Raw genomic sequence first — 25,611 nt, forward strand, 5'->3', positions numbered from 1 at the left:
AACTTTGACAACTCGTTCTTAAAAGCTTGTTTAATTTCCTTACACTTGACTGTACCCAGGGAAGCAAAATTTTTAATATAAGCAGTAGGATCATATCAACCCTCCTGAGAGAGTGACACAAGGCGAGTGAGTTATATATAGCAGTCGGTTAATGTTATGCTAATTAATGAAATTAATTACTCCTTATGTAACTTAAAGCAGTTTAAAATAATGTGCAGTAATCAAAGGACCAAGACACTTGTGTCTCTTAATTTCAGGGCCGCTAACATTTAATCTACAAAACTAATATTAAACAGTATCTAAGAAGCCAGAAGCTATTCCCAGTACATTGCCACTTCTGATGTTTTTTTGCTTTTTTAAAAAAAAAAGTTTCTCCTTGGAAATCGACCTATAATTTGTACTGCAAGAGCAAACACAGCTTGTTTTCAGCAGCTTCTTCTAGTTTCATCTCTGAAGTGAAAGCTGTTGCTATTATTTTCCATAGCTACCAAGTAATACATTTTATTATTGGCATGTCATTGGCAGTAGTGTGTAGGGTTATGAGTAGCAGAGTATAGAAGTAATTTCTGTGGAATGAGGAGGTTGCAGGTTCAAATCCTGGGTGTGGCACTGTTATTGTACCCTTGAGAAAAGTACCTCACTCAGAAAGCTCCTATAAAATGCCCAGGTGTATAAATGGGTAACTAATGTAAGTCACTTTGGATAAATGTTCCAGCCAAATATCTTTAGAAACATACAGCAAATACAGCAGCAGTGAACTTAAATCTGCATATATATTGACAAAAAGACATATTCAGGCATCAGAGCAGAAAGCGCTATTGTGTAGAATTATGGTTGTATGAAACAAAGCAGTGATAAATTAACTTATTCATTGAAAACCAGGTAAGATACTGTAAATGTGAAGGAGGTTATCTTACAATTCAAGCTAATTTCCTAAAAAATGGGCTTTGATTTTGGAATTCTGAAAAAAGGTATGAGCAAATGAAAGGCTGATGAAGAATTATAAAACTATTAGAGTTCTTTAAACAAGGTTCTACAGTCAAAATGCTGTGCTTTCTTGGAATGGAAAAAACTTATTACTTGTTCCTTTGCAGTCTATGCATGCTGATGCAGCTACCCACCTGAAATATTTAAATCATTATGCTATCACTTCATTATTATGATTATGTTAATAAATATGCAAACCCGTATTGATGGCATATGTCATATGGCATATTGGCATATTCATGGGAGACAACACTACAAATCATATGGTACTTTGTACTTAATACTACCAAAGGTCTGTACAGACCACAGTTTCAGTAGGTCCTGTAACAATAAACTGCAATATGGAACCCAACTAATGTTTACCTAGTACTAAATGAACAAAAAAAAACAATAATCTTTTATTATGCTTTTGTAATTCCCTAGTTTCTATAGCTTTATCATTTTTCAGCCAAATGACAGTTTTTAAAAAGCTTTATTTAAATAGAACCTTTTCATTTATTTTTAATGACAAGTACATTTCAAAGCAACCTGTATTTTTTTTTGTTTCTAAAGGCTTGGCTGCAGATGAAAGAACACAAACATTACAAATTTTGAAGAGGCTTAAAAAAGTCATGCTGAAAGATTTTAATATTCACTCAAACAGAAGAAAGCCTTGGAATTAACAATAACAAATTAATTGATTAAACTTTTGTAACGTATTAATACACACTGTCTCCTTTATGTCAAAATACCTTATAAACAAACTTCAAATGCAACAGTAGTTTCCTTTTGGATTAAATTTAGTTTAGCTTCCACTGGTTTAAAGATACAGCAATGTGATATTTTATTTTTCTTCTCTAAATGACTTTTCTTAAAAAAAATCTAACTCACTGCCGTGCAATCATCTGCTCGTTCATTTTCTGTCCACTCAAATATTGGAGTTGCAGGGTGGTATGTAGAGTGCGGAGGACCAGAATCATTGATCCACAACTGCTTTTCTCCTTGTTGTATCGCTTAGGCTGATTCAAGCCCACTGAAACTTTACAGAGCTTGGCCAACTGGTCACTACCGCTTAGGAAATCCTGGTTACAGTCAGATGATGGCATAGCCCAGGCTAAAAAACAAGCTATATGTGGATCACAGCTCAAGTGGTACTCAAAATTGGCGCCTTTCACTGTCACCAGATAGCTCTCAGGCTCCAAAAACATTTAACCTACAAATCACGGTTCAAATCATCTTTCAGCTGTAAGAAATATTACTTTGGCATTGATGTGCTTGATGTACCTTTTTTTAATTTATGCTTACATATAAATATATGATTCCACACATTTAAAATATTTGAATTAAAGCTTCTGTATTAGCCCATTTTTAATGTTTTATCATACAAGAACTTGTTAAAAAATATTCACAGTTATAAAACACACAATGAATAACCTGGCAAATATCCAATTTCAACAGTAATACAGGCCTTAATAAGTCTGACTCATTTTTTGGATATCTGAGAGTTTACTAGACCTCTCTCCACTCCTGTGCTCCTAAATTCTGACATCATTTTCTGTTCATTCCTCTAGGGGAAGAAGGCCAGAGGCATGGGATGAGACAACACCTGCATTCCCATGGTGTAATCTCATGCCCACCCCCACTTCTTTAAACCTCTTCATGTACTGAGCTGGTATGTGCTGGTTATGTTAGGCCTGCCCATAGCTAACCTGAGTGTTTAAGTACTGTGCTCCACGACGTTTTTGAGATGTCACTTTACTTGTAAACCTGTCCTGCATGTCATTCCAGAACCATGTCATAGTACATCTAACTGTTATCTCTGTTTCAGTGAACAAGGGCAAAAAATAAATCATACTAATTTCATTGACTACAGATGGGTACCCACATCACACACCACCTGGGTTATGCACAGCAGCTCAGGCAGAGAAACAAGAAAGATCCTCACCAAAAGAATTAAAGGTAAACTTTAGGAGGGACAGATTGTTCAATCCCAGTATGGAATTTAGCTATCCAACTCGGATTAACACCCCTACGTGCCTTGGGATCTTTAGAGACTAAGTAGTCAAAGCATTAGATTAAAATCTCACCTGAAGGATGAGGGACACCTACGGGTCCATCAATTTTACATGAAGAAGCAATCTGGTTTTCCTTGGTTCCCCCATCCTAGTACTGGCCAGAGGAGATCAGGTTACAAGATAGTAATCCTGCTGCCACCTAAATTCAGTTTAATAATTGTGATTATATATAGGACAATTAAGAATAATAACATCAGTGGAGGAAATACATTTCTCTCTAGGCAAAGAAAGTAGAGATGTGCTTTATCAATGTTAATGGTTTTGTCACAAACCTATTAGGAGCAATGAGTTTAATTTCTATGCAGGTTCAGAGGCATACAGCACCACATAGAACAGGAAAGTTTGCTTGGTATTCAGTAGACACAAAACCTGTTAGCACCTGATTATGGGGGACAAATAAGGTGCAAATTACTTCTAAAGGGGTTGCTTCATTGTGTGATTGCCTGTCTATGCAGGTAATGTCTGCAGAAGCTTTCTGGAGTGACCTTTTTAACACACCAGTTTGATATTTAAAAAATAGCACTATCAAATATGTTCAATGGGTTTGTAAAATAGAACTTCTCACACATATGTTTCAACTGGCCTAGTAAATAACAGCACAATGTAAATATAAGTGTTTTGTGAAATGGATGGACAGGTGAAATGAAAGTCCGTTGTCAATGCTTTAATATAACAGAAAATACATTTCTGAATCAGCTTGTTACGCACACATAGCTTTGGTTTTCATATTGGTTACATTTCACAATGTAAATAACTGGATTAACAGCTACATGAAGGATTTAGACAAGCCAATAGTTTAAGTAAGATCCAACTTCTAATGCTAGTGTTGTCTGTAACTCCTGTTTTTCTTGCATATCCCTCTATAGTAGTTTACAGAACTGGCATCGGGACAATCAATTATTATCTTCTACAGGGTGAACAGTATAGCAGGCAACAAGTGGTATAGTCAAATGGGGAGGTTTTTACTTGTTCATTCGCATCAATTAAACAGCCACAGGAATGCAGTTATGTTGGAGTTTCAGTCATAGTCTAAGTTAGTGAAAGAGTTAAACATCTACTGCAGCAACATCATTTCAGGGATATCTTTTTGAAATAACATTGGTTTAAGAAAAGGTGCAATGTGAAAAAGGCAAGATAAAAAAAGGAAAGAAATGTACATGCAGAGCTTTGACACAGCATAAAATTCACAATGTCCTCTTCATTGTTATTTGTCTTAGAACATCACCCCTCTTAGTGTGGATTGGCTGTTCATGAATAGCAGCATTATAGGTTAAAGATTTTTATCTTTATAACACATATATTTCATATTTCAGTGTTCATTTATATAACTTAATGTAGCACTCCATTTTCAGTTAGTCTTTCAAAAACACATTTTCTGTGTTTGTAGGCATAGTGGAATATCAGAGTTAAACAACTTTGTCAAAGAGATTTAGTATCATCAACACATTTTTAGTAGAAAGTGTTGAAATCAACAACTCAGTAGCCACTACTGTCGCTTTTGCTTCTGTGCAACATCTAAAAACATTGCACTATTTCTAAACATTAAAACCCTAACCCCAGAGCATCCTGATACGTGATGAAAAACACAAGGCAACCTGTCATATCATTCAGACACATTGGTCATTTTTACAACTTACAGTAACAACTTACGGTATCATTATGAACTACCACTGCCCCATCAACATTGAAACCTCTGATGTTAGTGGCCTTGACTCAAACCCTGATAAAGTGCTTAGAACAAATGCGTTATGACTGAAACTTTAAAAGGAAATGAAAAATCTAGTTTAATGGGAACATCTAGTGCAAAACAAAAATCAAACAAACTCTAGAAATCTACATTATTTATTTTTGTATTTATTACATCATTGTATAATGCCAAGCTGCCATCTCAGAAATTTTTGCCTTTCTCTATTATAAAAACCCTTGCATTTGTACCAATGAATTCTAATACATTATGCCCATTGTAGTTTCCATACAAAAGCAGCCATGCACACTTTAGAATCGAAACAATCAGGGAAAATGGAATCTCCTACTGCTGTCTCAAGATAACAATATTTTGCACTCATAAAGTTATTTTCAGGCCCTACATGCTTGATCATTAAACATGCATCACTACATCTAACTAATGAGCAGGTGTATGTTAATGAGTATCACCGTGATTCAGATGAAAACAGTGAAAGCTAATTCAGACAATGCATTGTACAGTCTGAGTTGCAATCAATATTCATTGACTGTGACTCAGAAATACACCAAATATAATCTTGTCACATATCAGATCGCTGGCACAGAAGTTGCTCTCTGGGATGAAATGTGCTATACCAAAACATACTGAACGTACTGTGTTTTTCATGTTCGTCAATTTCTTATTATAATGAAGAAGAATATAATATTTAATATGTAGTTGGAACAAGTTTCAGTTCTAATTTCACGGCTGTCAATCTCATTCATAAACAACATGGACAACTGAAAGAAAAGTGTCAGTCTGAAATGTCTAAATCCTGTCTTCAACATTTTATTGCAGGATGGCTCTCTTACAATAGAACATACCAGGTGAACTGGGAAATTACTTTCCTACTTTGAGAGAATGCAAGAAGGGATTGGCATGCTGAGCAAATATCTTCCCGTGTCAATTCTGGTACACCCGTCAATGATACATTCAGATATTCAGAGGTTTCTAACAGCATATGGAAGGAATTACATAGTGCTGTTTTTAATTTGAGAGTTAAATTAGTAATGGTGCCATGTCTCAATACTTGTACTTTTAATTATTCCATCCGTAAAATGTACATTAACTGACCACTTGCTGTCTGTAGCCAGCAGCCACATCACCCTGCAACTCACAACTGGCAACCCACTGAAGCTAAGCAGGTGTGAGCCTGGTCAGTACCTGGATGGAAGACCTCCTGGGAAAAAAAAGGTTGCTGCTAGAAGAGGTGTTAGTGGGGCCAGCAGTCAATGTGGGTCCTAATGCCCCAGTATAATGACGGGGACACTATACTGTAAACAGGCGCCGTCCTTCGGATGAGACGTAAAACCGAGGTCCTGACTCTCTGTGGTCATTAAAAAAATCCCAGGGCGCTTTTCGAAATTGACCCTTACCAATCACGGCCTCCTAATAATCCCCCTCTGTGAATTGGCTACATTACTCTGCTCTCCTCCCCCCTGATCGCTGATGTGTGGTGAGCGTTCCTGGCGCACTATGGCTGCCGTCGCATCATCCATGTGGATGCTGCACATTGGTGGTGGTGGAGGGGAGTCCCCATTACCTGTAAAGCGCTTTGAGTGGAGTGTCCAGAAAAGCGCTATATAAGTGTAAGCAATTATTATTATTATTAAAGCCAAATCTACAGCAATATATTAACCTCTGAAGATGTGCATGTTCAAACTAGGATCAAAAATAATAAAACATAAACGTTCCTAATAAAACGGTCCTAATGCTGCCTGCATTCTAGACATGTAAAAAGATCATATGGAGCATATTTCTGAGCTTTCATCAATCATCACACTGTGCATTGTATTGTTTCTAAATTATCTACCACTGTGCCACGGCACCAGCATTGCACAGTGGGCAAGCTTACAGACTCATAACTGACAGGTTGTGGGCTCAAATCTGAGTGCAGATGTTGTTGTGCCCCTGAGCAAGGGACTATACTGCAGTTGCTCCAGTTCATCCAGCTGTGCAAATGGGTCCAGTGTTGCTGGGAATAACCTTAAATGTTCAGGAGTCCCATGCTCTCTAGCCCTCTGAATTTCATAGAAACCATGATTGTCTCTCAGGCAATGAGCTTTTGGTATGGTGTTTACCTCTTTGTACCCCCCAAGTATTTACTAATTTAGGACAGAGGACAAAAGATTAACTTTAAGAATGTGGAACATTGGCACCTACAGTACCAATTTATAAGAACTGCACTACATGAATGTATCAGTTACACCAAAGTGCACCCCTCCACTTAAAAATAATATGTAGTTTCCTTGAAAATTACAACTTTGCACTGTAAATTCTACCCACCAATTTGCCAAAACTAAACGAAGCAGTATAACCACTTATTAGCAAGACTAGTATTGTTTAAACACTCTGACAATCACCCCAATAATTTAGCCTTCCAAATTACACAGTATTTTAAGTTTTTCGCTGACAGGGTGATCTAATATGCTCAAAATGATTTTATGATATTCAATTCACTACCCTGAAGCCAATGCACCCTCAGACAGCACGGCACCGACACACAAATAGCTATTACGTGCACCAGCACCTTAAATGCTAACTTTGAATGTCAGCCAGGCATAGAGAACAAAGCTCATTGCCAATGCATTCCTTCTGCAATCTGGCAGGCTGTGAAACAGGTGAGCAGGCCCATCTATGTAAATACTGCTGTAATCCAAAAATTCGTTCTAAGAAGCTATTTAAAATCACATGCAAACAACACACTATAAGTAAATCATGACACTATAAACCTGGAAAAATGATGAGATTTGTCCATACCAATGTTTTATATTCTTTATTCTATGCCACATTTAGCTAATACACACTGTACTGTTTGTATTATTTCCTTTATCTTTTCCTGACAGTTGTCAGCCCATTTTGGAATTCCCAGTTAACTGTTTTGTCCCATTCCTGTATCTTGCACTTGAACAAAGAATAGGAATATCAGAGTGTAACCAGATACTGGTAAAAAAAATACCTTCACCTGCTGACAGTAATGGATTGGTGTTTTGAAACTTTTTAAAAAAGGACAAGAGCTGATTGAAATCTGTGCCACTGTGTACTTAATGTTAGTGTTAATGTACGTGCAGTGGTGCAGGCAGTCCATTTATCCCTTCTAAGAACAGAATAATTTTTTAGATGCATTTATGTATCAGATGTATTTATTTTAAACTTCACTTTATGTTCAATTGTTAACCAAATAAAAAATATAATGCACAATAAATCACAGAATGAACATTTTACACAAGTCGCAAAACCTACTGGGTGATATGTACTGTAGATCAAAATGACAACTCGTTTGTGGGGGTGTAAGTTATTTTAAATAGCATTTGAACTTTTGACACAGGAAAAGACAGGTGCTCTATAAAACATATTCATATGAAAACATATTCATATGAACATATCAAGATACTGAAGATCTTACTTATTATTATTTAAAGTTATCTACAATTCAGATCTCAGTTAAATAGGACTTATTACTACTCTATTAGATATTGATGAAAAATAAGGAACTAGTTTAGGTTTATTCCTTGCTGAAAAGAAAAGAAACACAATGTTTCAGCTATGGAGACTTCTTCAGGTGTATTGATGTATAATGATGTAATCAGAAAGAAAAAAGTACTGGACTAACATTGTGTCAGCAACAATCTGTGGAAAGGGGCATTCATTGCCTTTATAAGAGAAAAGAGCTTAATAGTTTTGTCATTGTAATCCCACCTTTTTTACACTTTACTTTTGAGGAGCTTTTTGATATGAGTACTTTATATGATCCTGATTACAGTAAGGTTTTACGGCTTGTAACCCTATCCATTTTTTTCTTGTCCGAGTAATCTTATAATAATAAAATCAGTTCTTAGCACTAGAGCCGGTAAGATTTACAGCTATTTAGTCAGGGAAAATAATATGGTGTTACTTGATGATGCCTGTATTCTGCAACATTCCAATAAATATTCACCCTTAGCTTGGCAATTTCTTAAACTTAGACTTGTAGCAGGAATGTATTTCTAATTTTCCCTGGCAAAATATCTTGGGATTTTTGAGCAGATAATGGCTCTCTTTCTTTTTCTACAGAAGCTGTACAACTGGGGGGAGGGGTGTATGGTGCCTTATAAACCTATTTAATGCTTGTGCTCATTAAAAATGTTTGTCTCTGAACAGATAATCACCTCCTCTTTGAACATATGCAAGTGTTTAATGAACAATATGTCCCCTAAGTGTAGTAATACCCCAAACATGATCCAATTTCTGCCTGTGTAGAAATGACTGTATGACATACTTCCACCTTTATTTTGCAATATGAAATAGATTTTATGGGAAAGGAATGCAACTGCAAGGGCAACGCTCCAAACGATTTAGCAATCACAGTTAAAATGATACATTTTTGGAGCAAAAAATAAAAAGTTGTAAAGGATTTCTAACAGTAAGGTGTGTGAAACATTAATATAACAAAAAATGCTTTTACACAGAAGTATAAGTGAAAATGTTCAAGTATTTATATTCTACCACTTGAGCTGCAGTACATATCATCTGCAGTTTTTGAAAACTTTATCACCAACTGCAAAGTGAACTTCAAAGGTGTGTGACCATATCTAAAAACTTTTAAGTGTCAACTAAAAGAACATTTCCTCTATTAGGAATCAAAGTGCTTTAAACACGGCTAAAGATCAAAAAGGAGGAATTTACATGACTCGTTCTACTGAGCAGCAGGATCTGTTCCTTACCATTTTTCAGTAAGTTAAAGTTAGAGATCCCATCAGAGCAAAACATTTTGCGACTACAGAACTATTAGTTTTCCTCTGTCACAAAAAGAACACCCATCCTATCAGACCAACGTACCTCACGTGCGGCCAAGTTGTCACTCAGTTCCCAAGCTGTCTCAAGGTCCCCTTCAGCAATGGCTTTGTCAATGTTCTTTTCTAGCCCTGTCTGAAAAAAGCGATTAAAAAAAATAAATCAAAGAACCACCGAGTAAAAAAAATTCCCTGAGGCAATATTTTTAATATGATTGCTTTCACTACAAATATGTAGATTTTTTTTTCTTTCAAAAGAAAACCTTTGATTAGATATTAGGCAAGAAATATAGAAATGCTACAGGAGATTAATAAAAGTGAATGTGCCACTTTAATTACATATTTCTATTACAAGCTAAAAAGTAGCACAAGCAGAAATATCCCTGTTTCAAGATGTCAGGCCTACAAAGTTTGCTATGTAACTATGCAGAAAATTTAACATCAAACACTACAAATCTAATATGTCTAATTTTTATAGTAGATTTTATCAGGGGAGAAAATGGTAGGGATTAATTGTGAAATGCATTGACTGAAACACAATAAGGTTTGTTTTCTTTTACTTAAGCCTACATATGCATTATCAATATTTTAAACTTAACCACTCCTGAAAGACGATGACAGAAAACATCCCCTTTTAAATCTACAACAAATTACTTCACTCCTATTATTCCTGACAGTCCTCTGGTAACAAAATATTTAAAAAGTGGACGGCCTATTTTGAAAGAAGAAGAAAAATTAGCTTAAGGTACATAATTGATGGACATAACTACGCTTCATTAAATTATATCTGTAACAGAAATCTCTTTCGAAACAGGTCTGTGCTTTGGAGGATAATTTACAGCAACAATTGGTACATCACTGATATCTTCCATGCAGTGATTAAAACCTTGAAAGTTACGTCTTTTAAATACACCAGAAAATGCATAGTTACCTTTTAATCTAAAAAGTGAGAGAATAAATGTGTATTTTTTACAAATTATATAACACATTCCCAGACCTATTTACTTTTAAGAATGTTAAATATACTGAAAAGTCCCTGCACTTGAAACTTGAAAAATTATAAACTGGAAAAAACATAAAAAGTGAAAAGAAAATTACTGGGTTCCTCTTTAGTTCATAGAAGAAAAGCAAACATGAAAAGTGATTTAATCCTCTAAGGCAATTTTTTAAAAAAATACTGTATATGGCAACTTGAATTGTGTTTTTAACAATTCACATGAAGGTCAACACATTCAAGGTTTCTGTGTTTTGTATGTATTTCATAAATATAATGTTTACACATTATAAACATACATCCAATATGATAAAGCTGTCAATTGTGAATATTAAGTTTACTATTTTTCTATTTACTTTTATGAAAAAAAGGACAGAGAGAAAAACATCAAAACAAAAACCAAATAATCAATTAAAAAAACAAAAATTGAATTTATAGCTACAGTGATAAAGAATTAGTGATATCAAAATGATCACGTGTAAAATATTGTAAGTTGTGTATCTTACCAATCTTTTAAAATCTCTTAGATTCATTTTAAGACATTTTAAAATGTATATACAGTAAAATATTTTAAAATAAGTCAGTTACTGACATACATACAGTACATAACTAACTACATAACTAAATTATGTATCTTAAAATTAACAGGAGTGCAAAGAATCTTTCCTTAAATTCAGTGTTTTAAAATGAAGAAAATATTTTTTTAAGAGCTCAGAAAATAATCAGGTTATTTTGAGGTATCATAGAAAAAGTTCGAATCTGTTGGATTTTAAATGCCACACAGCACAGAGTCTCAACCTCCAAAATGTCTTATATTCATTTTACACTACAAGACAAATCAAAACTACTGAAACAGCAGGCAAAAATGCTCAATTTCATGCTATTTTTACAACAAATTAACTTGAAAATTACATTTTAAAGAAGTTTTTAAACTACTACTATGTTTCTAATCAAATTATATTTAATTTTGTCCATTTTGAAGCAAATTAAAAGTTTGCTATCATTGTTTCTAAAATGAACATTTAAACATTAAAAGAAACTCATACACACAATTTACAGTTATCATAAGTCGTTTTTAATAAGTTATAAGCCTGCTGCTAAAGCATACATGGCTTAAAGTAAGAAATAACTCATTTCTATTTACAAACCTTGCATTCCACAAAGTTGGCTTAATTAGAAGAGTATTTTAATTAGATTAATTACATTTAAGTCAAAATTGTAATGCTCCGACTGCTTTCATTGTAGCTGGTAAATTGGGGCACAAGTGGTCTGCAAGTAAAGCTGTAATTAATGGACCATAAATCAAGATTTTCTTAGACGGTCTTCTGCCTGTCTATATCAAATGTCGGCATTAAAAGGACAATTTTTTCTGGAGGCTGGCTCCCAAGTTCTGATTGTTCATGAGGTACAAATATAGAAAAACTCAGGACATCAACTGCCTTCAAATGATGAACCTCAAAGGCTTAAGCTCAACCAACTCCATCTGAAAGTATAGCAAACCCCCACCTCCATAATACACTAATGCATATTCTCTTATGGTGGCATATTCTATTTTGGTTAGCTGTTTCTGGCAATTAAACAATGACAGATCTAGGTAAATTAAACCTAATAAATGTCATCATCTCAAAAGGCTCAACAGTTCCAAGTGCTTCCTTGAAATATTCATAGATCAGTGGAAGACAGCACTCGGTTATTCATGAGGATGTAGTAATGGAGTAAGGTGGTTATCAGAAGTATACACCCCCCGTTGGACTTTTTCACATTACAAAATGGAATCATACTGTATTTAATTGGGATGTTTACACAGTGAATTGTTGTCGTATGCACAATTTCTCCCTTCTAACTGTAATTCTTTTAGTTGTCATAGACCCCTTGGAAGCCATTCTCAGACTAGTATGCTCAGTTTTGAGGATGCCCTCAAACACAGTTGTGCCATAATTCCTCTATTTCTTTATAATATTTTTTAAATTTTCTTTTAACTTTTATCCAATTGGTGCTCTTCAACAACCTTATGCCAGATTTGCTCTGAATGTTCCTCTGTCTTCTTGATGTGGTTTTTGTTCAGAGCTGTACTAAACAACAGTGGGACCTCCCAGAGATAAGTGTATTTAACCTGAACACATGTGAAACACCATAATTGCACACATTCATCTAATTATGTTTGCACCAGGTGAGTCATAGCAAAGGAGGTGAATAATTATGCAATTAGTTATTTTTTTCCTAATTAATTTAGGATCTGTTGAATTTTTTTTTTACTTTATAGCAAAATTATAGTGTTTTGTGTTGATAAATAGCAAAAAATCCCAATGAAATGGATAATGATGACACATTGTAACACAAGAAAATGTGGAAAAAGTCAAAGGAGGTAAATACTTTTGAGTGTTAAACAAATATAGAAAAACTGAGAGGAATGTCTAAAGACTATATCTGGAGGGTTTATGATAGTTGCTTTTTATGCCTATCACTCCTGTGTTATTTATTTTTGCAGAATCTTGAAGTAATAAATTCCACAGTGTTTTCCCATATGCTGTACAACAAGTACTTCCAACTCGTTCTGCTAGCTTGGACATGCTGTTCTTTAAGTTTTATAAAGAGTTTGTGAAATTTATAATAGGCCCTCAAGCTCTCCCATTTTCAAAGCTGGTGACAAGAAGCAGAGTTAACCAATTAACACTGTCAATCTCCTGCAAAGACATGTGAGTTTCATTCAACTATTTTAGCTTAGGCCCTCAGCTACAACCATTGGGTGTGCATTTCTCAGGAATGAAAAAAAGATCCTGGCACAACCTGAAATGGTTGCAATGCAATGCCTAAAAACAAAACTACGATAATTTAAGAAATGTTATTAACAATTAACAATGTAGTTGTGACAACATAACCATGCAGTATAGATCAGAGTCCAATATTAACTCAATATGCTACAGTATATACAGTATAACATAAAAGAAAAAAAATATGAGATATTCAAATAATTGTTTTAAAAGGGCAGTCAATTGTAAATTAAACATAGTATTCTGAAATATCTTAATATCTGATACAATTATAGCTAGGTACTTTGTGGAACATGAGGTGTACATACTTTTTCACCCGTTGCTTCATTAAACACCTCAAACCGTGAAAAACGTTTATTTGACTTGACATTTTTTGAATATCGAACACATTTATTTAGTACATTTAGTTACTGTACACTGTAGAAGAAGACACTGCACTGAACATTGAAGGTACTACTATATTTATCCTTTTTATTACTACACGTTTGCAATGAGGAGATTGCATTGACAAAACCTGGACACACAGAACTTGGCACTTTAGTCTAAAGTTCTATGTAAACAGATGAATTATTCTTGTAGTGTCTTCAATAGCTTCATAACTAAATATTTGCTGAAAGTTCACATGAAACAGCATTCTACCTTATTTTCAAACTATTCATTAACTTTGTATAACTTATTTGCAAGTTCTGTTGTAGTTTCTGCTTCCATAATTATTAAAAGCTGTAACTTACTATTGCAATAAGAATACTTCCTAAATGTGCTTCAGAAAAGCTATATGAGTTTTACAATGCACATCAAAGAGACACTAGCTTCAATGGACTGTGGCTCTAATGAGTTTTGTGTACAACAGCTGCTACATTACATATTAAGGGGGAACCAAAGAAATGGATTAAAAAGCCATGTTAACACAAAGAATACAATGAAAAATACAACAGGACAATTGTAAATGGATTTCAAGAAATATTTGTAACTTTCTGAGCAGCATTTTGTCATCTACCCTACTTTACAATCACCTTCAATACCTAGTAAAGATATTTGTCAAGTTTATTTTAAGATATTTGCCAAGTCTATAAACATTTTTCAAGAGTAAGAATACCAATCCAAGCAGACAAAAATAATCAGACAGTAACAGCTGCTTTAATAAGATATGTTGCACGACATAAGCAACAGGAATTTTTTAAAAATGAATTATAGCTTTAATGTAATCACCCTTAATGAGACCACCAGTCCCCATATGGCACTGTGGTTTCTTCTTTTAAAACAATCTCGAGTCTGACGCGGTAGTTGAAACTATCAAACACTTCCCCCTGATGAAATGCCTTGAACAGATGTACGCAGGAAGTGAAATCCACATTTTATTTAAATCATACTGAAAAGAACCCACAGAATTATCACTCCCATGTCTGCTTGAAGGTTTTCTTAAGCAGATAATCTGAGTGTTAAATATAACAGCACACATAACATAATACAAAATCCCAGAAAGCCTTTTCAAACTGAATTGCTTTATCAGTTGCTAAATTTGATGTTTAAGCAAAGGTGGGGGGGATGCGGCTCATCTGTCCTTTATGGACATTTAAATACAAATATTACACAAGTACTTAAGAAGGGGGAAGGTTGTAAAACTACATTCTATTTTACATACAGCACAATGGTATTTAAAACAAAATCTTCATAGAGAAAATAAGACAGCAAAGGAATCATTACCTTGGGAAGAGGTCTGCTGGAGGCAGGAGGCTGAAACCTATCATTTATGCCAAAGTACTGCTTAAGCTCATTCCAGTGTGCTTCACGCTCAGCTTGAAGCATGCTGAAAAATGACAACATTTTCAACAATTTCTCACAAACTGTTTTATGTAAGATCATTACATAGACTGTTCAACACAAGGGTTTTCAACATGAATACATTCTTTGACACCACTACTCTTATACCAGGTAAGATGAGCTGTCTGGTAACATGTATAAGCTGCTATTTTGTTTTTAAAGATTGGTTTCTTTTATTTGCTCTTTTATTCATCAAATAGAGCAATTCATAAAAAAAAAACATAAGTAATCACAGGTAATTAATGAATACTAAATTCAGAAATAAAACACTGGTACCAGATGAGCCTAGAATTAATCATAAAATGGTTCATAACAAAAGGTTAAACTGCATGCTAAATTCCAAGCTTGTCACAATCTGAAAAATACACTTTGATGCATTATACAAAATAATTTTGAAAACAGCTGGAATGATGGAATAATTACTCTGCTTGATTTCCGGGAATCTGATTCCTCAGTGAATTACTCTGTATAAACTGCTTTGTGATTTCTGGAATTCATTCATATTCAGGTTGTATCATTGCTGACCAGAGCTGGACTGCCACGATCCATGCCATGTTCAGCTGCAAGGAAATCTGAAAGGACTCTGGGCTTGCAGAGCATGAGAAAGTCGTAACACAAGGTGCTCGTATCAAAGGAGGGAGGGGAATTTGTGGTAGCACTGTCTTTCTTCCAAAAAAGCTGCAGATATGACTTCTGATTTGGTATTCTTGTGAAAAAATGTGAGTTATGCCTAGGGTTTTCTTAAAGTGAAGTGATGATTACACACCAGTGTAAAAAGGTAAAAAAACAACAGGTCAGCCAACAAATTGAAAAAAAAAATCTAAAATATACTTCTTAAGAAAAAGCCTTGTAACATCAAGCTCATCTGGTAAAATGTATGTCTACTGAAATCAAGATGTCATTCACTTTGATTTAGTTTTGAATTTCAGAACAATATAGGGAACATAATTTCTCTCTCTTTTCATCAAATGGTTTAGTTTGTGAGAAATAGAACATTTCACAGAGAGGTTTTAATATTCACGGCTGAATAAAGTGTTCTGCATCCAGCCAGAAAAGACATTAACTAATCATTTTCATTTAAATACCTTACTAAGTAAAACAGTTACAAATAACTAAAGTAGGTTTTCAAATCATGGCAAATTTCACAATTATTTTGGAAAAACTAAATCACCTCTGTGAAACATGAAACAAACACAAAGTTTATTTGCAGTACTATCAGAAAATTCTTGATTTTTAAAAAATGTTAAAAGGCCTTCTCTCTCGTTTTTTAATTTAATCTATCGGTAAAATGGATCTGTCACATAGTATGAAAGTCCTGAAATTGCTAAGGAATTAATTTTTACATTTGTACATGGATAGCACATTCATAACTCAATTATAGCACAGAACTAAACATGTCCAAATAAATTATATGCAAAGCAGACTGATGTCAAAATATTTTCTGTCAGACTGAGGAATTGCACAGTTGGATATAAAGCACTCCCATATTATTTGCTAAACTGGCAACAAGCTCCTAATTTTACAAATATAATTTTTTAAAAAAATAAAATGAGTACTTTATCATGCGTCATGATCACATTACTATTATTTTGTTTTATTTTAAAATATACAACTTATTCCACAATTCAGTCAAATATATTTATATTATAGTATAGTTAATATATATTAACTCTGCTCAGTAGCTATATACAAAATAACAAAATGCATTCATAAATTAAAACATGGCAACAAATCATTACATGACAGAAGCCATGGCAGCCCAGTTCACATAATTTTTAACAGAACTGTTATATCAGATCTTTTGATCTGTATAACTAACATGTGTTCTTTACGTGATATCCCTTTAACTGTAGTACATACACTATTCATTAAAGAGAAGTGATAGTGTCTGCCACTAATTTAATAATTGGTGGACTGTGTAAATGTATAAGCATTGCTTCCAGACTAACCATAAACCATGCAGTTGCATCAATACTTCAGATTTTAAAAATACACTGTATTAAATTGGTTTATTGATGCCTCCCCAATCTTTAATTTAAATATCATATAAAAACGGAGGTCTAATCTTCATTACAATGCACACTGCCTTTTTTGATAAGCCATATGCAGGTGAGCAAAGGCTTTCATTTATGAAACGCTCTTTTGTCACTGCTTCTGCTTCTATCAATATTTTCCATGAGAACTATCCCCGTGAAAGATGTTAACTGAGAAGACATTTTTACTGTACTATATCAGTTAACACAGCAGATAATAATATACAGTATGCAGGAACATCAACAACAGAATATCAAGTAGAATACTTCTAACTGGATGAGTAAAAAGCAAAAAAATGATCAACTTCTTTCACAACAAAAATTTTGCATTTTCATTGCCTTTAAATATCTTCATTTTAGATGAGTGATACCATAAAATGAAATTCCCTGTAAATATTACCTTTTCCTGTAATTAAACTGTTTTACTGTTATTTTGTAACTGAGTACTTGCCATTTTAAGCACAAGATCACAGGGCCAAAAAATGTAGCAATGCAAATAAATAGTTTATGTCAGGAGGAATAACCCCAGTTTTACAAATATCAGCACTTGGTTTGCTGGTAATGTGCTGGGTTTCTCCCTTTGTGTGAATCTAACATTCTTGCACTCATACACCCCTTGAAACTTAGTTACACTTCAGAGAAACACAAATTATCTAACACGATATCTTAACACCTTATTACTGCTTTTATGAGTAATAATACGTTTATTATAATACTCTCCCATTAGAGGACAAAAACTAAACATAAAATCACAACATATTTTGGTACTGTACCTCTCCTTCTCTGGCTCCATTGAGACTGTTTTCTCATCTGCTTGGAAACATAAAATGCACATGAGGAAAAACTCCTTTAGATTCTGAATCTACTTCTGTGGGTTTAAGATAACACAATGTAGTAATAAATCTTACTTTAAACACTTGTAAAAAATGTTGTTTCTTGCATGTTTATCAACCAGTTTGAATGGTAAGACACAATAAGTTCCTTCTTATTTAAAAAATACCTGCACCTCCATTTAAGATCTACCATTTCTACATAAAACATTGGTTTTACCTTTTTTGTGGCGTTTTCTTTTTCGGTGCCTGCCCTTCGATTGTGGCTTTTTCTTCATTTCCAAATGTTTATGCTTAAGTTCTTTAAACTTCTGCACAGATGAAACACACAATAGAATTAAAAAAAAAACCAGAAAAATACATACAAAAAGCACAAAGTTACATTTTATCAAGAAAACAATGATTGATTCAACCCCATATAAATTCTCTTCATGGCTAAGAGAAAAGAGCATTCATGGGTTTCTCCATGTTCTGCATTTCTAGGTATTTCAAGGTTCTTAATTACAGTTTTGGCCTTATAAAACCAAAATATATTGAGATCATACCAATCTATTTAAAAATAACTCCAATTCGAATTCTAAAAAAATAAAACACTATTTTTGATGATATAATATCTGCTATAAATCTTACACTTTGGTGTAAGAGGAAGTTTGCTTGCTTAAAAAAATGAAAACAGTCAATAAGTTTTAAATACATCAATTGCAGATGGTTCAAACTGTAACACTTTCATTTCTCACACTCAACACTTCTCCAAATACAAAGCTTTGCTTTGAGAAAAAAAAACTTTCATACTCAGAGAGAATATTTTCAGTTTCTGAAAAGCACCTGCAACAGTTACCAAAACCCTTAATGCATACATGTCATTTATCATCCTTCTACTTGCTTGGTAAGTATTAAACTGTTATTAAACTATTTTGAATATTATTTTAAACATTAGACAATCTAATTAACAAATTAGTGTTGATAATTCAGCTCAGATTCAGAACACCCTCCTGATTAAAGTTACTGCATTATACTCCTTTGTCACGACTTTTCCAGATGTCATAGCATAAACATATTAACTCACACCATGTAGGTTTTGGAAGCATTTATGATATAAAAATGTTAAGAAATACTTATTTGTATATATTCTTCTGAAAATAGGCTATAAAGTGTTGTTATGTTTTAATATAGCCTTAATGGACGTGTTATGCAAAATCGTTATCAAATATGATTTAGGAATAGGATAAGTTTTCTTTAAAACTTTTAAAAAGCTTTCTTTAGTGTTTAAAGCAACAGTTTTTGTTTTCGTTCATTTAACGATTTTATAGTCTACACCACTTGCACTGCAGTATTTTAGGACTTTATTTGTCAATTTATTTGGACAGTTCCTTATACCATCAACAATAACATCAACACACAGTATCTTTATACCGCATTTAAAGAGAGTATCGAATCTCCGTTTGGATTATCACACATTTACATTTCATTGTATTATTTTTCTTTACAATCAATAACCAAACCTACTTTCCACATCTCAAGTGATACTCCAGGTAAGCAATCGTCCGTCGATACATCTTTCGACTCGCTCTCAGAGTTTGACTGTGTATTTTTATTATTATCGAGCCCGGTGTCATTTTCTTCCGAATCAAAGGCAGATTTAGTGTTCGGAGATACAGCTTTTATTGTAGTTGTTTCTAAAGCATCTTCCGTAACGTCAGCACCTTGCTCAGCAGAATTTTTTTCTTCATCACTTTCGTCGTATCCCCTTGGAAGAAGTCCACTGTACATCTTGGAATCTCAAGATTTTCTTATTCCTGATTTTAACGAGAAAACACCGTTTTAACTCTCAACAAATCTCGTTTCAGTCCTTGCAGAGGAGCACGTAACCGTAGAAAATACTATATTATAAGAGCAGAATGTAACAGCGATTTATTAATTGTAAGGACTCCCATTTTTAGCAACATCAACAAAGTGAAAATGAAAATATCATAACATTTTTTTAAATATCGAACCTCTCATGGACTTGTGCGTTGTTGCGAAGTAAATGCTCTTTTCTAACAAAGAAAAAAAACACTAAATGCTAAAGTAAAAAACGTTTTTTTTTGTGTATATATACAGTATATAATTTCAATTTTTACACCAAACAGTTCATGATAAAGTCATGCTCCCACAACATTACCATGTTTATCTTCCGTGATGGGCAGGCAGCGTGCCTCAATGCAACAACAATTATTCTGATTGGTGGCTTCGTCTCGTTTGCAGCCAATGAGATACTTAAGTCTTGACTTGTTTCCTAAGTAACCGCTAGTATGTATGGGGATTTAAATTTAGGCATGTTCAGAACTTCGTGTTGAATTTTGAATTTACGAAGGTGATAAAATAAACAAATAGACCTCTAATAAAGGTTTGTAATAATAATACCTGACTGGCAAGTTATCAAACAATGATTGTGTCTTCTCAAACGCTTATGTCTATTAAATTAGCCACCAATCTGTCTCTATATTCAGAATCTTACAATAACTTACCATTATTTGTATAGTTTTTTCTTTGTTATACAGACCGATAACTATTTTTTTTACTGTTTTACAGAAATATCCCAATTACTGTATCTGTAGAAGCTTTCAATAGTATAATATCATTATTGTAAATGATAAATATTAAAAATACAGAGAAATATACGGATAGGAGACCTATCACTCCATCTTTGCAAATACATAGAAATAAACCTCATTAAATGGCAAATAAAAACGAAAATTTGGAGATTCAATGGAATTGTTACAGAAAGTCTCTCGAGCAACAGACCCAGTGTAGTACTTGACGTTTGCACCAAAGATTTTTAAATGTCATCAATCTCCTACAGAAAATTTAAATGTTAATCTATTCAACTTTGATTTGCAACCTTGAAAAAAATAAATTACCCCCTGTTGTGGGTTAATTAATGCAGACAATTCTGATATTAATTTGTTGTGTCCTGTAGAATGCACTGAGCAGGTCTCTTGGTCGTTTCATATTTATGAAATGAAATTTCACTACCACAGGTTTTGCCTTTGAGCTAATGTTACCAGGGTGATCATCAAAGCCTTTTCAGTTTAGAGTGAAATTAGTTCCCAGTTTTCTAAAAGTCATTGTAAAAGTTTAAAGGTGAAATCAGGTAAAGAAATATAGGTGTGGAAAGAAGAAATAGTATTGGTTTTAGTTTTTGTTTAAGTTTAAATTTGTTGACATAGCTGTTATGTTTTTAACTTGGTAACATTCAGTTGTATTTTGTTAGAAGGAAGAATAAGTCATGTTTCAAAGGTTATCTTTTTACGTTTTACATTCCTTTAATAATAATTTGTATTACTGTGATACTGTAACTCACTGTCCCAGATCAAAAGGTCTGAAGAATGTCCAAAATTAAAATAACCAAATACATAATTGTAGCTGACATGTGACTATTTTATAGTAAGCAAAGAACAACTTGCAGTATGTCCAGATCAAATACATGAAATAGAAAAAATAAGTGTGTAAAATGAAATAGTAGTTTTACTTTGCACATAAAACATACATATCAGTAACTTCTAATGGACTTGTTTATAGGGATAATCATCCAGGTGGATGCTGCACATTGGTGGTGGTGGAGGGGAGACCCCATTACCTGTAAAGCGCTTTGAGTGGAGTGTCCAGAAAAGCGCTATATAAGTGTAAGCAATTATTATTATTATTATTATTATTATTATTATTATTATTATTATTATTATTATTATTTTAGGCACAATATCGGGAATGTTGCTTACTAGACTGGAAATGGTTTTACTAGTGTGTGTCATGCTAAAATTACAAATGTTTTGCTTAATTACGGTCAAAGCTTTATATATAGGGACCCAACTTTGCTGTGTGCAAATTGCTTGACTAACTTGATTCCCGGTCAACACAGACACGTTGTTCTTTGTTTACTTCAACTTAAAGTTTAGGGATAGGACTTGTGACACACACCATAAACATTGCTCTCATCAATCCCCACAAGTGTTGTCCTTAAGTAAGCGTGTACAGTTGTGGCTAAAATACATTTTGCAACCCATAATCTATAGCAAAGTCTTCGGTGATCTAAACAGACCATTCAAAATCCAATCATTAACAATGTTTAAATGTATAGCTATGATTGAAATGAAAGAGTAACAATCGTACATGTATGAATTTTAATCATACAAGTAAGTATAAATGTATATAAAAATAGTCCAACATTCATTCAAATGTCCTGTGTCCTTTGAAATTGAATAGCTATTTTTTTAAAGTTCTTGGTAGTGAGAGTGAATGTCACATCAGAAATTCTGACATTTTAATCACGCTTCTTTCCAAAAGATTAACATTCAATCCAAGTGCATAAATGAATTCTCTTCACTTACACCCACTACAGTATATGTAGTCATTCCAGTTTTAATTCTTCTGTCTGCTTAAAAATTTAATTCAGTTCTGCAGCGACGAAATGGAATGGATTGAAGCTTGACTTAACAGAAGTTGAAAGTGAAGCTTATTTCTTGTTGGAATAAACCATCAGAAAGAATAACATACCCAGGTAAGAGTTAGTATGTCATCCTAGAAGGTCATAACTAGAACTTTACGAGCTGGATTTTTGCCCAAGGAATTGGAAATTGAAACAACTACAAAAAAAAGACCTACAGTAGAGAATGACTGGGCATTGCACACTATAATTTTAAGTCAAAGAGGGAGCTTTTTGTAGGATAACTCAGCATCTGGAAAGGATAGAAAAAGCTGTGGATAGTTTGATTTCAGAACTCAGCCTATCACTGTTAAGCCAGTGTAGTCACACAACTGAGGTAGGTTGTACAAGTGTCCCTGCTCGTCCTGTCAGGGGGTGTCCAGTGTGCCTTTATAATACCTGCTTTATAATACCTTGGAGCCGGAACAGCTGTGACTACAAAGGTGAGGCGTCTTCCTCCAGGGCTCCGCCTCCACACTAGACACACCCCTGCCTAATGCCACAATATACACTACTATTCAAGCTAGGAAGTCAGTGATGTGACATGTTTACTATACGTTTCTACTTCCTATGTAGCAGTTCTGTTGCAATTGGCAGTGTTAAATCTCTTTGGCCTAGTGTATGACCGATCCATGATTTATGTTTGTAAGACTCTTCTCACTGCTGGCTCATCCCTTTCATTTTGAATCATCTGCAAATTTTTGTATCATCTGCAAATTCAATTAATTTCTCACTATACCAAAGTCTAAACTTTTAATCTTGGTCAGAAGGTACAATGGTCTTAAAATTGATGCCTGTTTTACACCATAAATTGACTAACATCAGCCGATTTGGAAGCTATTGTATGCTCATTTAGATGACTTGCAGTTTCCTACATGTTACCCAGTTTTCAATTCATGTACCTTCATTCAATCTGTGTGCATACAATGACTGTCATTGTGGCAAAAAGTTCAACTTTTGACCCATTTGGTCAGAGAGCATTCCTCCAGTAGTCTTGTGAATCATACAGGTACATTTTGGTGGAGCTGAAATGGGTGGCAATGTTCTTTTTAGAGAGCAAGGTTTCCGCCCTGGCTATCCCCCGATAAAATTCATTTCTGTTCAGTTTTTTCCAGAGGGTTGAGGCATGAACGCTGACATTAGATGCATCAAGAGAGGCGGGAAGATCCTTAAATTGTTTGGTCTGTGACGTCCTGGATGATTTTTCAGGTGACTCTTCAGAGATATTGTCAGTATGACCGGTCCCGATTAGAGTCACTGCTGTGGTTTTGAATACTTTCCAGTTTTAAAATGTCTGACAGTTAGTTGATGGAACTCCAAATGTTTAGATATGGTTTTCCGATCCTCTCCAGACTGATGATCATTAACTGCTATTTTTCTTAGGTATTCTGAAATCCCTTTTGATATGGCAGGAAGTGTTTCTACTAATCTGTATAGTGAGGACCAAACTCAGATTCAATCCTTGTGTACCTATTATTGTTATTGTTTATTTGGTAAATATAACCCATTTTGGTTGTTTAAGAAAAGACTAATTTTGATCAAACAAGGGTATCATGGTAAGAAATTATAATTCCCCTAATTATATTGGGGGTGTACAAATTCTTTCTTGGCACTGGTATTGACAAAACAACATTTTGGCTCTGTGTTTTACTACATGTAAAATGTGTAAAAGCAGCTATCACAGGGACTAAAAGAAGCTGAAAATTGTTGTTGAATCATTACATCTGAATTCTCACTGGGTTACTGTAAAATGGATTAAGAAACATTTATCTATTCCAGCCTTCTTTTAAAGTGAAACACTAGCTTGAGGCATCAAGACTCTTAACTGCAGTGAAACGCTTGGTTTTGATTGCGATTAAATACCATTACAGCTTTCCCTTTCCATGTCTGTCATTAATTCTTGGTTTAACCTATAAAGTGAGCCTCACCCATTATGCACTCAGGATGATTTTAGGTCATCTGCTTCAGATTAGTTAACTCAGGGTTCAATGTCTTCTTATTGCCTAGTTGGAGGACACTCTCAAAAATGTAAACTTGATCATTTTGCTATATATAGTATAGTTTTCATGTATTTTATATTATTTACATTAATATAAAAAATGACAAATGCCAACAGCTTATCCATATTAATGATTTAGAGTGTGTGAATAACTACATATACAGTACACATACTGATATAATAGGGTGTTCCGGACTATTTTCCTTCAGTATCCAATAATCACTTAATCCAATACAGGGTCATGGCTACAGCTTAACCCAACATACATTGGGCACAAATTAGGGGACATTCTGGTTGGGATGCCATGTATTTGGTAGACACAAATACATATGTACAGAGAATTTTTTAGGTGCCAGTTAACCTATAAAGCATGTCTTTGGACTGTTAACTGTCTTGGACTTGTAAAACACTTCGACTTTGGTGTCTCTACTGGCTTCACAACCCTCAGTACAGCACAACCTTGCTACATGTTCATCTACCGTTATAGATATAATATTCCTTTCCTCCGAAAGGTGTAGAACATATGAGCATCATTAACAATACAACAATATAATTAGACTAGATACAGCGTACATATTTTGTGCTGCAATCTAGTCAATGAAATCTACACTTAACCTTGAGTACTCAAGGGTAAAATATGTAAGTCGATTTTAATAATTATTAATAGTTCCTTCCACTTACATAATGTTTTTCTGGACACTTCTGGACACCTATTCTTTTTGAGAAATGCCTTGGGATTTTAAATGACCACAGAGAGTCAGGACATCAGTTTTGCATCTCATCCGAAGGACAGTGCCCTTTTAAAATATAGTGTCCCCGTCACTATACGGGGCCCAATAGCCCAATTAACACCTCTTCCACAACCTTAGCTTTCCTAGGAGGTCTCCATCCAGGTACTGGCCAGCCTTGCACCTGCTGAGAATCAGTGAGGTGCCAGTTGTGTGTTGCAGGGTGATATAGCTGCTTATTTCAAACTATTTAAAAAAATTACAAAATAATTTTAATGTCTAACCACATTTCCTCAACATTTCCTGTCCATTTAAAATATATCAATACAAGGTTCACAAAGGGAACTGACACATTTCTCCTCAAACCAAGTGCAAACATACCATTTTATACTATTGGAATCCTTTTCTTAGAAATTATAGCCTGTTGCAATATGGAG

General features: G+C 34.1%; 1 protein-coding gene and 1 long non-coding RNA gene across 3 annotated transcripts in view; one reads left to right on the plus strand and one right to left on the minus strand.

Annotated features, from left to right (window-relative positions):
- The window catches only part of fam204a (family with sequence similarity 204 member A), a 33,027-nt gene extending 12,807 nt beyond the window's left edge, over positions 1 to 20,220 (minus strand). Inside the window, exons 1-6 of one of the 2 annotated variants that reach the window (XM_006630594.3) lie at positions 20,147 to 20,220; positions 19,492 to 19,781; positions 18,206 to 18,296; positions 17,929 to 17,965; positions 15,006 to 15,108; positions 9,583 to 9,672 (exon numbers count right to left, since the gene is read on the minus strand). In XM_006630594.3, the coding sequence (XP_006630657.2) occupies positions 9,583 to 9,672; positions 15,006 to 15,108; positions 17,929 to 17,965; positions 18,206 to 18,296; positions 19,492 to 19,755 (585 nt within the window). In that variant the 5' untranslated portion in view covers positions 19,756 to 19,781; positions 20,147 to 20,220. The other variant, XM_069189088.1, reaches the window with a different exon arrangement.
- A 1,340-nt stretch (positions 20,221 to 21,560) lies between these two features.
- Positions 21,561 to 24,371, plus strand: LOC107077356 (uncharacterized). The gene is made up of 3 exons (XR_011189314.1): positions 21,561 to 21,650; positions 22,418 to 22,522; positions 23,553 to 24,371. It is a non-coding gene; the product is annotated as an uncharacterized lncRNA (long non-coding RNA).
- The last annotated feature ends 1,240 nt before the right edge of the window (positions 24,372 to 25,611 follow it).

This window comes from Lepisosteus oculatus, chromosome 4 (assembly GCF_040954835.1).
Source record: "Lepisosteus oculatus isolate fLepOcu1 chromosome 4, fLepOcu1.hap2, whole genome shotgun sequence".
NCBI lineage: Eukaryota > Metazoa > Chordata > Actinopteri > Semionotiformes > Lepisosteidae > Lepisosteus > Lepisosteus oculatus.